General features: G+C 32.4%; 1 protein-coding gene across 2 annotated transcripts; it reads right to left on the bottom strand.

Annotated features, from left to right (window-relative positions):
* Window positions 1–7,961: 7,961 nt before the first annotated feature.
* On the bottom strand, window positions 7,962–13,711 carry LOC123893802. 2 transcript variants are annotated; one of them, XM_045943601.1, is made up of 5 exons: window positions 13,368–13,711; window positions 11,684–12,076; window positions 9,760–9,806; window positions 8,666–9,653; window positions 7,962–8,432 (listed from the first exon to the last, which is right to left on the bottom strand). In XM_045943601.1, exons 2-4 carry the CDS (start codon window positions 11,991–11,993, stop codon window positions 8,688–8,690), a joined length of 1,323 nt encoding a protein of 440 aa, XP_045799557.1. In that variant the 5' UTR covers window positions 11,994–12,076; window positions 13,368–13,711; the 3' UTR covers window positions 7,962–8,432; window positions 8,666–8,687. The 2 variants fall into 2 exon arrangements, with proteins under 2 accessions (XP_045799557.1, XP_045799556.1); XM_045943600.1 differs by having other exon boundaries at window positions 13,348–13,519.

Raw genomic sequence — 13,711 nt, 5'->3', positions numbered from 1 at the left:
GAGGAGTAAGCCCAAAGGTATTCCTCACATTGATATTTCCCCCACTCTTTTTTAGTGATGTTAATGCTGATTCTACATCATTCAGAGATCCTTCTCGCACAACAAGCCACAAATCTTTTTGGGATCCAGGACTAACTTTGCGACCTGTTGTCGGCAAATTCTGCTTTTGTGCATGTGGACAAATAGCTACTTCCATTATTACAAAATGTACACTCCAACTATATGTTTATTACCTATCACAATATTTTATCTTAAGTCTGTAAGATGACTCCAGTCCAATGGCTCGGCTGTTATGTTATATTAACCTGTTATTGGTAATTTCAAGAACCAGGATCCCTAAAGCTAATTCACTCTCCAGAATACACTTGAACACCTAACGAAAATAAATAACTAACCAGTGCTAATGTGATATACAGTAATCAAAACATCAACTAGAGATATCCGATTAAAAGTGGAATTAGTCATCTTGATTATAATATCACTTAGCGAAAACCATTGACAATTTCCATCACCTTCACAGGCTGCAGAGAAACCTGCAAATTAACAGTTGGTAAGACAAATCTTGTGCGAAAATAATAATTTTTAGGAAAGGAAGCCACAGAAAATGCACAGGCAACTGAAGTCCCTAAGCATATAACCTCCCTCTTTTGGAGCATATAAGCTGCCACAAACTCATATCAAACAAGTCTTGAAATTGAAGTCAATAAAATTATCTCGCGAAGGATGCAAGTCAAAATGTATATAACTATAATCAAAATTATAACTTCCAAAACAAGATCACAGCTGGTACTTATGAATATCGACATGAGAGAGACAACTAATTCTTCTGTTTGGTAAAAAAAACAAGATCCACAGATTCAGCAGTTCACGACACTAACAATCATCATAAAGATTATCAGAATTGAAATAAAAACTAGACACTGATGCAATGCAAGCCATTTTGGATTAAGAGGGAGGATAGGAGATACAATTTGAAAGGAAAATAACAAGTATAATTCACCCTACTCCCGGTGAACCACGAATTGGTTCGCACGAACTGGCTCGCAATTCTTTCACGAATTGGTTCACCATAATTCGCTCTAGAATTCATGGAACCCCGCGAACCCAAGCCAACAAATGAAATACATAAAAATATTTAAACTAATTGTCTTGAAATAGCCTTCAACTTCTTGAAAACTCTATATTCATAGGCTTGTTCACGTCTCTCAATTCCTGAAACTTTCGATGCGGACTTAGAATCCCTTTAGTTTTTTCTTTTCTTTTATTCATGGTATTAATATTTGTCATCATTTATCATTTATTGTATCTTTTGTTAATTAATATTGTTTTTTAGTTGTAATGTACCGGGTATTATACTTGAACGTATCAAGAACTGCCACAAACCCAAACAGCCTACCGACTATGTATACCCCTCCGCGTACCCGAACCCGTACCAACTTGAATTGCGAACCGTGTGACTATAACAAGTTAACAACCAAACACGAAATTTCATCTGCAAAATTTCCTATTTGATCCAAGCATTCAAAAACTAATTCATTACTCAACACAAATACTATTTTAAGTTCAAAAATAACTCAAGCAATTAAACCAGGACATGACAACAACCTCCAAATAAGATAGTTCAAAGCAAACATAAATGATGTCACAGTTCCACAAGATCAAGTACTAAAAACACAAAAATCATAAAGTTCACCGCCATAATAAGTGTGCATAATTGAAAATAAAATCAACAGTGTATGAAAATAATGCGTGTAACTCACCTTGAGGAAAATAACCAAAACTCGTCCAAAGAATAGTATGAACTTTTTGCAGTTAAGTTGAGAAAAGTTATCTCTTATAACATAACCTTATTCTATTTAGTAATCATAAACTTTATATTTAACCCTAATTTTTTCATCAATGATGATCAACAATTTTTTTTTTTTTTTTTATAATCACCGAAGTGACTGAACTAACCGTACACAAAAAAATTACTGAATTATATAGATAAATTGATAATAACCAAAAAAAATATTAATGTGAAAATTGTTGAGTGATTATAGGAGATAATCACTCAACTATTAAATATAAACAGATAATCACAAAAAGAAAATATTCAGATTTTTTACCAACAATTTTTTATTCAGATAATCACAATTGTTGAGTGATTTTTTAAATGTTTGGGATTTGTTAAAAAAAACGTTTGTCATGAGCTATACAGAAAGAAATTGAACCATTGTCATGAGCTATACAGAAAGAAATTGAACCATTGTCATGAGCTAACTTCATGCATAATGATAATACTACTAAAAAGGAGAAATTCTTAGGTGAGTCATCACCTAAGCATTAATGACTAGTCACAACCAATCATATAATTAGAAATAATTAAAATATTAAAAAAATTATAAATAATTAATAGTGTAGTAATTAATAAACCCAAATCTCTTTAACAAAAAAAATTTCACAAAATCAAATCTTTATAAATAAGGAAAGGAAAAAAAAATTACATGTGCACTTTATATTTTTATAAAGATTTATTTATAGGTGAATTCTTAGGAAAGCTCGTACGCTAATCATATTTTTTTTTCCTCATACTAAGCTTTCTTTTTATTTTTTAATTTTCTTACTAATAAGCTAATTCAATTAGTTTATAATTTATATTTTATATTTGACCTAAAAAATAGTTTACATTTTATCATTACTTTCTCTCATTTTATTCCTATTATCTTACTTTAAAATAATTAAATATTAATTAAATATTTTTTATGGCACTTTATATTAATAAGATAATTCAACGGATATAATTTTACTAAATAATGCAAATTGAATTATCTAGTATATCGGCTATAAGCTACATTATAATTTATACAATATAATTTATACAATATACGTTTGGACAGTCCCTAAGTTTTCAAAAAGTACAAAAATAATAATGAATAAAAATAAGATAAATTATTTGGTACCCAACTTATATTGTTGGACACCGCTATTCCATATGCAAAATTCTTTGAAATATCAATTATGTAAATATAAATTAGTATCAAAATATAATATGACATTATACTTAACACGTATATTAAGTATCAAAGTGTTCACATAAAAATAATTTATACAAAGAAATTAAAAATAAAAAACAAAAAGAGAGAGCTTAGTTGGAACAAAAAATATATGTGCACATCATATGTTTCTTGATAACTCTTTTTTTTTTCTTCCTTATTTATTGAGATTTGGTTTTAATTATTACTCTATTAATTATTTATAATTGTTTAATATATTAATGAGTTGTAATTATTTAATTAATTGTACTTAATCATTAAAGCTTAGGTGAGGACTCACCTAAGAATTTCTCACTGAAAAGATTCTTTGCCATTAATCTCACTTTCAACTATTCATACTAGCCATTTCCCACTATACTAAAAAATAACAACTAATTGCATTGAAACATCACACTAACCTAACCATTTACAATTCTTTTCATGATTTCAATTTTGATTCAAATGATCCTAAACAATTCACATTTTATGGGAATCGAAAGAGTGTAATAGCGAAAAGTACTTGATAACATTGACATTTGTCTCACCTAAGAATTTCTCACTGAAAAGATTCTCTGCCATTAATCTCACTTTCAGCTATTCATACTAGCCATTTCCCACTATACTAAAAAATAACAACTAATTGCATTGAAACTTCACACTAACCTAACCATTTACAATTCTTTTCATGATTTCAATTTTGATTCAAATGATTCTAAACAATTCACATTTTATGGGAATCGAAAGAGTGTAATAGCGAAAAGTACTTGATAACATTGACATTTGTCTCAATTCGGGATGAGATTTCCTTTTACCATCTTACCAATTACTCGCACGCCCTACATGTTTTCTTCCGCTACTTAAGTAGTGGACGTTATAAAGATGAGAATTTTTAGGAAAATGTCGTCCGCTACTTAAGTAACAGACATTGTAAAGGTATGATGTTTTTGGGAGTGTCCACTACTTAAGTAGTGGACGAGGATATTTTGATAAATTTATAGGGCGCGCGAGAAAATAAGTAGGGTGACAAAAGTAAATCTTATCCTGATTGAAATCCCAAAAACATGTTTTGCAACAAGATTAGTGATAGGTTAGCTCCTGGTAGATGGGTATCCTACTCCGACATCGGGTCTAGTTTTCCGGACAGTCACTCTTCAGGCTAGATCCGACCCGCTGGTATCCAAACCTTTGACAGTGTAACACCCAACCCATTATTTATATAATTCTACATTTAGTAATTATCTTTTTCAAAATACGCAACGGAAAATCACTCATAATTTATAGAATATCGGTTAGAGTATTACATTCTTCAACCAAAATAATACTAATGTAGTTAATTAGTAAAAATGCTTGTTTATACAAATCTTTGAATCAAATAGTGTATTTATTGATTATACAAAACAACCTAGACAATAGACTTTATATACAATATAAAATCCCTTTTCCTGTGTCACAATCAGAGCGGAGCTTCACCGACGACTCGACATCGATAAACACAAAACCTGTGAATCTGGACCTTCAAAGGTTCAGCACATAACACATAAAAGAGAGTTAGATAACATACTCAACATATACAAGTGTAAGTAAACGATACTTAAACACTATCACATCTCATGCATATTCATAAATCATAAATATACATCATCATTCATACTAATCATAGTATACAAGAGATTGAAGCCAATTACATTTATAATCATCGGACAATCAACACATAAAACAAGTCTAACACACATAGACAATGATCACAAATTCCAAACATATGTGTCACATAACAATTATCACAAAATGTACACATATCCTAATGCAATCTAATCCTTCAACTTCATGCCATGTCATCCTAGACATATCTAATGCATGTGGTACCATCTTCTTTATTAGAGTATCTCACCTCTAATATCATTCTTTATTAGATAAATATAATTCGATATCTTCTTTATTGGAATATCAAATATCACATATAATTCATGAATGCATGTATGTATTTCATGAATTCACTCACAATCATTTTAATTAGCATTAAGCTCTTCCTTTACTAATGGGGAACACTATCCAACATTACTTCTTTATTAAGATAACACATACCTTAATATTCTTCTTTATTAGAATAACATAATTCTAACATCCTTCTTTATTAGGATTATAATACAATTCCTAATATTCTTCTTTATTAAGTTGATTCAGAACTTAATATTCTTATTTGATATTTAAACAAACATCATCAACAATCATCAACACATCATTATCACATATTATGCATTTACTCATATTTCCACACAATGCTAATAATATAATAAAATCATATTAAGCATGCATTATTTCACAAAACAAACTCCGAAATCGGAATCTACGCGAAAAACCAAGTAAAATAGGTCCTGGGGCAAAAATTGTCAAAAGTCAACGCAGGTTGACTGCAGACCTGAAAGTTGCGCATGGGGCGCTAGCGGCAGGGGAAAACTCAATTTTTGCACATGGTGCGCCAGAAACCTGCACATGACGCGCCAAAAGCAAATCCGGATCTAGAAACGCAATTTTGAACGTAAAAGCACTTATTTTGACCCCAAAATCACTTATGTTGCTTCTAGAACATATACCAAGCATATACTACGTCTATACATGTTCAAAAACACTTATAAGCAGCTTATTAACATCAATAATCAGTTTGTTTCAAAAAAAAAAAATCAACAATCAGTTATTACATGGATTTTGACACATTTATAAACAAACTTCATAAACAACAAGTTCTTAAAAAAACATCTACAAATTTCCTTTTTAAACCGCATCAATTTGTTCATACAACTTGTTAAGAGGTTATTAAACATGTTAGGATCATTAGATTTCATTTTCTATAAGAAAACTCTTCCCAAACCAAAACAAAAATGGGGTGGAGAAAGTTCGGGTACAGAGAAATCGACATTCTCCCCTTTCTCGAGTCACCCATGAATATGAAATTTACTCTTTTACCTTAGATCGACGAACTCACGAAGATTGCTCATCGAATCTCTCCTTCAAGCTCTTGCCCTAGCTCCTTGCTCTCTCTTCTCTCTTCATTATCTTACAAGACCAAAAAAATGGTCTTTCTCTCTCTACCATGGGCTATATAGCGCCCCACTCAAGAGACAAGACTCATTGGGCCTCAAGCCCAAATTCTCGGTCCAACTCGTGTTAAAACTCATAAACCCGCGTGTTAACTTAAGTTCTCGTTAAATAATTATTCGTCACTAAATTAATTAAAAGTCATAATACAATTAATTAAACACTTAAATAGCGAATAATAAAATCGGGTCATTACAGATAATAGAAGGTAGATCACCATCATTCTCGGCAGTTTACCGACTTTCTCCAAAACCTTCTTTAGGAATTCAAGTTTGACTCTATTCATCCCACCACTTGACCCATCAAAATAAGAGTAATGTTAGGGTCACACTCTTATGGACAACTTTTGTGGTACTCTGTTTGATTTGAAACTGATTATGAGACTGGACAAATTAGGTAGCAAGGTACATGACAAAAACAAGAATTTTTGTGCCTCACTGAACCACAATACAACTTTTTGTGCACAACACAACTGTAAAAAATACGAAAATACCCATTTTATTTTCGAATATAAAACTATTATCGTCATATATCTCTCCGGTACAGTTTTGTCATGTCCTGTATTATCTTATTCTGTCCTCTGTCCGGTCCTCGTTGTTTTATGAATGAAACCCACCCTTATACACACTCTTTTAAACACACTCTTTTAAACACACTCACTCACATGATGCCATGTCACCCATCATTTTCCTTCTTTCACTAGGTTACCGGAAATCAAATTGAAGACTTTTATCTTTTTTAATTTTAATTATTTGGTCTTTAACCATTCATCTTCTCCGCTCACCCTTGTTCTCCTTCTTCTTCTAATAAACTCCATTGGCAGTGGCACACGAAAAGCAAAGTGCTTCAGCACAAGACGATAAACCACAATTAAAATTCAAAACACCATTTCCCAGATTAGAAAGTTAATTCAATTTAATTTTTGTTTCTTAAACAAGTCCTTTCAACGTAATACAAAATTCCCAGATTAGAATATACGTTACATAAATTTCCAACTATAATGGCTTTCGCCTGAATGAATATGAATCTAGAAATTGATGCTTCACAGATCTATTTTTTATTATATTTTTAGTCCTTAAAAAATTTATTATGCACGCTATTTTGGTCCCTACGTACGGTTAAGTTAGCCTGTATTTTTTGAATGATTTTTTCGCAAGTATATTTAGAATATCATAAAAAGTTTCTCCAGAAAAAATGAGTTAAAAATTTAATTTCTAAGTTATGATTTTCATTATGTTTATCTTAAATTTTTGTGGTTTAAAAAATTCATATCATGTTAAAAAATTCTAAATTTTAGTAAATAAACTTTATATGATATTTTAAATATTTACATGAAAAATTATTCAAAAATTTAAGAGTTTAATGTTAATTAAATAAATTTAGTTTTAGTAGGGACTAAAACTATAGGTAAGAATTAGTCAAAAAAAAAAAACTATGTGTAAGAAAATATTTTTAGAGACTAAATATAATAAAAACTAAGTAAAGACTAAACTTAGAAGCTCCATATTTTATAGGGACCAAAAATATATTTATTACTTTCAATAAAACACAAGGAGTAAGTTTTTTTTTACAATATCACCTTTATGCATGCTAGTAATTTTTATCGCCTGATAGAAAGGGATCTTTGTAAGTGCTTTTTATTTGTTTTATCTTCTCATGTCATATCATGATTTATGGGAGCGTATGGTATAAGTTAAGAAGAATATCATAAACAAGTATATTCGAAACGTGCAAGGAACCATCTAAAGTCACAAGCAACATGAGTGTAAAAGTTAGAAACTTTGAAGACTTAGTGATTCAACAAACAGTCAGCAAGCAACAAATGCATTACATAAAGTAGATATGCAATTAATCTGCTACCAAAATCACAAATAATTCAAACCAATAAATCATTGATCAGATACAAGCTCCTTTTGGAAATGTTACTAGTATTTCACTGAACACAACTAACTTAACCAAACTAAATTGGTGTTGCCCAACACCTGATACACCCTAAAGACATGTATGCTGAATTACATCAGTATAACAATGGATAACAGAACATCATTTGGATACATGAATTATATATCCATGCAATAAACAAATTGATCTGTACAAAAATATATAAAGAACTTTGGTCTCTAAACACTATCTTTGTCTTCATATACTTATCTTATCCTTCTGTATGTTTACACTTTTCTTCTTTACAGAGTAATTTCAGTCTCTAATCCTTTTGAACTTGCTGCACATTGGTGTATGCAGATGCTCAAAAATCAAAGCTTGATGAATGACATCTTGCCCTTTCATCAGTCAATCTGAGGTTGCAGAGAAGATCAACAACGGAATCTGTTTTAAAAGAAGAGAAAATAAACAGGAATTAAATCCAAAATAACATATGAGAATTTCTTGCAGGGAGGTATAAGCTCAATTAGATCAAGCATTTAAATTTTTCAGCTAAATTTCAGCTGAACCAATAACAAAAGCCATAGAAAGCTGTATGTGAAACAACCAATGAAACAACTTTAAGGATGCTATTGATAAACTCGCGAATGCAACACAATGAATATGATGCAATTTACCTCTCAACAACCAAAAAGCGGCTTATTCCTTGCTAGACTTTGCCCAAAAAAAGCCCTTCTTTCGGGTTGGGTGATTATCTAACATGCATTTGGAACCCTTTGAGCCAAATGAGAAGTGTTTACTCAGAAAAGGTTTCCCAGAAGAGCTTCTCTTGATAGAATTAGAGTCTATTCTAAGCTCTTTATTTTGACGCCTTTTATCTTTAAACTGATCAAATACAACAAAATCATCGTCATCATAAATATCATTATCCACAATTTGATTCCTTGATTTCTTATTTCTAGCTTTTGAATCCATTTCAGCTTTCAAAGCTTTTTCAAACAATTTACGGGTTTGTTTTTCACCAAAAGTGCAAACAGGGCAAGCTGGATCATACTTGTTGATTTCAGGTGTCAAACTCTCTAAACATTCAGCATGATAGACATGTCCACAAATAAGAACAGAAACTACAGGAAGGTCATTATTTGCAATAATCTTTTGACTGCTCCAAGACAACTTTTCAGTTAAGAGTTTTGAGCAAACACCACACGTTTGCGAATCAACCGGAGAAGTTGAAAACCCACTACTGAACCTAGCCAACCTTTCACAATTAAAACCAAATGACTCACTATCAAATGACCATCTTTCCATGTGAGAATTGCCCATCAGCTCAGTAAAGCCAGGCCTAGAGCAATAATCTGAAGATCCACCACCAGAGTGCATACCATATTCATTGCTCCATGAGGGAAACTCTGGCCTTTCTTCAGATACATAAAAGTTGCTAGGTGACTTAAATCCCATGATTCGGCTATCAGAAACTTGTCGTGATAACTGGTGTCCTGTGGAATGGGAGGGCCACCTTAATGGTGTTGACTCTGTTGAGCTGGATGGAGGTAGGCGGCTTTGGGGTGGCAGAGGAGATATTGACACCGAAGTAGAAGACAATGTGGGTGAAGTTTTTGAAGGAAATGGACATGATACTGCTGATGATTCTTCTAACTCCTTCACCTATAGAGAGATTCATAAGCAAGAAATGTGCCCAAGAAATCAGATATAATAAACTACCGAGAAAAACTTAAAACAACACTGAATTCCTTCCTAGTTATAATCTTACCTGTTCCATTCTCTCAGCCATGGAAACATTCCTTGAAATAGATTGATCTGACACAAACATGAACAACAATATCAGATCTATAAGCCATCCAGTTGAGTGAATGATAATTTACTAATGGATTGATTAAATTTAAAACAAGGCCGGTCTACATTTTTTTTTACTTCTAATAGCAGCATTGCTGTGTTGGACCGGTGCAGGGGTTGCCAAGACAGGAAGCAGAAGCCATATATATAAATGAAGCCGCCTTAAGATACAAAGTAATAACTTGGCTCTCAGGATACACATTGATCTGATTTTGTTTTTGTTAACTTTTACAAAAGGCTCTCAACACACAATTTTGTTTTTAGTAAGGAACTTCATCGAAGAATGTGTTTATAAGAGGAATTTCCATAATCATCAATCTTAAGACCAAAAGGAAATGTTGGGGGAACAGGTCTCTGGAAGAGTTAGATAATAAGATTGCTTTGGTGTATTGGGGGGAGGGGGCATTTATAGGGGGTTTAATTTACAGAATAACTTCCATTCACATTTATTTGAGAAGGAAGGTGATTTGTCCAAAATATTCATGACAATAACTTTTTTTTATGCACTGGGATTGTTAATTACTCATTTATTTTTTTAGGCCATTTACCATTATAATAAGTGATTTATATCCTTACAAGATTTTTCATTCTGTTATCTGTTTTGTCAATCAAGTACATGACTGTTATCTGTTTTGTCAATCAAGTACATGACTATGATGAACTAGGGAGAGAAACTTAATAACGTATACAATGGTGCACATTCCACCCTATCACACTGAAATAATGAAATCAGATTATCAAATATCAACTAGTGAATCAAAAGGATTCAATTATCAACTAGTCAATCAAAAGGATTCAAATAGATTATCAAATAATCTATTCAATTGGAGCTAAGCCTTTTAATGAACAATATTTCACCAACATCCTGTTTGTATTTTGAATTTTATACTCAGGGTAACAAAGCACTGGAGGGCCAAGAGCCGCTCATTTTTTTGTATACAACAAGGGTTGACCAATAAAGAGTACTGCTAAACTGATGGTGAAATTACAAAATTGTGGCCGTTGCTAATTAAACAATGGGGCACAATACAATTTATCTATTATTAATGTGCATTGCGGTAGAATAGGCACATGCTACATAATGAAAGCAAAGAATGCCAAAAAAACCCATAGAATTTTGAAAATTTGAGATTCTCATATCTAACTAAGAAATTGTACCAAACCCTATATTCTCCCTTCTTTTCTCTCTATTAACTCAATTTAAGATATAAAACACCAGATTGGGGGGAAACATATTGTTTTGCTGAGCTTCTAGAAAAGGCAAGAGGAATTTGATATTTATAAGAACAAAGATAACTAAAGACAAGTTTATGTACTGACGGTCAATTGTTTACTATACCACAAAAAGAAAAGGGCCACATATTTCATTTGTTCCAGTGGTCTATCTTAATATTTTGTTTTGGTTTTATTGTGTAAAGTAACTGTTGTACAACTAAAAAAGTAATATGCGGACTTCACTTACCTCTCGGCCGAACTCTGAATTACCAAGAGCACCTTCCCCCGAGAACACGAGAGTTAACACGCACCAAAAAAAAAAAAACTAATTTGCACTTTGGATTTTTTTTTTCTTAGCTGTTCATTTCTTTTCTATTTTCTAATCCCATCATATTTGAAATTGACATTTAATTCCCTCTATATTTACTCGTACAATCATGAGATATAAAAGTTCAACATGTTTCTTTTAGGGAATTATTATAATTCTAAACATATTTATTGATAATTTCTCTATGTTCGATAATTTTTGAAACAGAAGCATAATTACTTACAAAACACCCGCTTCCAAAAGTAGGTGTATCATGCATGGATAGTTACAATCAGAGAGTTGATTGAATGAAAATTACCAGAAAATGATTTTGTGTGTCCAGCAGTTCCTTCAGAAATTGGGGACTTTTGCCATCTATTCCTTTGATAATTCTGCAACGGGCTTCCATCCTCAGATACATGTGATTCATTTTTATTCTCGAGTCTGCCATTGCTGCTAACACCATCAGAAAACCAATTAATACTAGTATCTTCTCCGGCTACACGGCCTCTATGATCCCACCGCAAGCTCCATGTCGGTGAACACCGAACATTCCTATGCCCGATTTCACTGGTTGGTCCACTTTGAATAGTTTTATCTCTGGATGCAACACAACAAGCAGCACCCATTCTGAAGTAGGCAATAATATTTAACTCCTTATATTAACACAACCACTAGAAGCACCCATTCACCGGTGAACACTGCTCCCTCCCTGAAACAGATGAGAAAGTCATATCATCAATTACAATAATCTATAACGTGACGACCAGCAGCAAGATAGTAATAAAAAAAATTGCTATAATTTCTCAATAAAAAAAGTAAACAGAAGATAAGGATTTAAAATAAGCTAAAAAATTGTAAGGAAAACAAAATTAAGCGATAACAGTAACTACTTAATCTAAATCCACACACGTTCTTGCTCTGTTTGTTTTAACTATTAACAAAACCAGCTCTAGGTTGGCGGTTCGATTGAATGAATAATTGTATTCTTCAGAAAAATTGCCTACCTAGTAACACTGAGATATACATTTTGGGTACTAAAAAGGGTTAGTATTCAGTTTATTAGGGTACGACTCGTGATCAAACTTCAATCAAGAAATTCATTCCAACCTGACACTAGGAAATTAAGCACACAAAAAACACTTAATCAAAACAGTTGAGTTCAGTAACCAAGTGATCTGACTCAAGGGGTTAATGTGCTCCCCAGATCAATTGTCCAGGAAAACTTGAGTTCAATTCCTCGGAGAAACAATTTTTTGTCAGACTGAACTCAAGATTACCGGGATTCCTTCCACTAAAACCGGAGGATGAACCAAAAAAAAAACCCGAAAGAAACAATTATTGACCGGACTTTATTTAACTCCTGACCAAACTCTAGATTACTAGAGTCCAAAAAATGAAATTGAGTTCAATTCCTAGGACGAATGGCCGGACTTTACTTAACTCTCGGCTGAACTCCAGATTATCAGGTCCCCACTCCGGAACCGTTACAAAAAAAAGAGTTAACTTCAGCACAGTGTTCTACACACAACAATACACATAATCAAATTGAAACATATACTCTCATTTAGCTATTGTTATCTTATTAATATTATTACCAAGCTCAAATCAGCAGAAAAATGAACACGGTGCATGAAACAAAATCGAATAAAATTGGCTCCAAATAATAAAATTCCTAAAAATTACTATTTTCAATAGTTTTGAATTCGATCCAATTCCAATCAAGAAAATCAAACATCTAGAATAGAAAAAATAACAAAACTCAATCTTCGCAGTTTGACACTCAAAAAGCTAAAAGGATCCCAAATCAATGCGGAAAAACCGGAATTTTAGTCAAAACCACCGAATTTTCATTTCATAACACATCATTCAAAATTAAAATTAAAATTAGAAAATTAAAATCAATAAATAAATACTCTTATGAATAAGAACTCGAATCTTCTTCTAGAGAGAGAGAGAGTGAAGATGAAGAGGGAGCGTTACGTGATGGAAGCGTAGCGTACCTTTGACGAAAACAAAGGGACAGAGAGAGAGAGGTTCTTTACTTGAGTTGTTGTTAAGGAATTTGAAGAGAGAGAAAGAAGAGAAAGTTGCAGAGAGAGAGAGAGAGAGAGAGAGAGAGAGGAAAGAAGAAGAGAAAGATAAAAGAGAAGGAAGAGAGAAATGGAGCGGCGCCGTCTATATTGACGCTGTTAGAATGACTCTCTATCATATCATATCACGTCGGTATTAGTCACGGTTGCCGTTTGCATGTCACGGTGTTTAGTGGATTCGTGTTTGTCAAAGAATGCCACGTCAGATTTAACTCTTTTAGTCAATTGTTTGTTTGGTGAATAACTCTTTAGTC

The sequence above is a fragment of the Trifolium pratense genome, linkage group LG7 (genome assembly GCF_020283565.1).
Source record: "Trifolium pratense cultivar HEN17-A07 linkage group LG7, ARS_RC_1.1, whole genome shotgun sequence".
In the NCBI taxonomy this organism is placed as follows: domain Eukaryota; kingdom Viridiplantae; phylum Streptophyta; class Magnoliopsida; order Fabales; family Fabaceae; genus Trifolium; species Trifolium pratense.
Note: the sequence above shows the minus strand (reverse complement) of the source record. Positions and strands in the feature narration are given on the sequence as shown.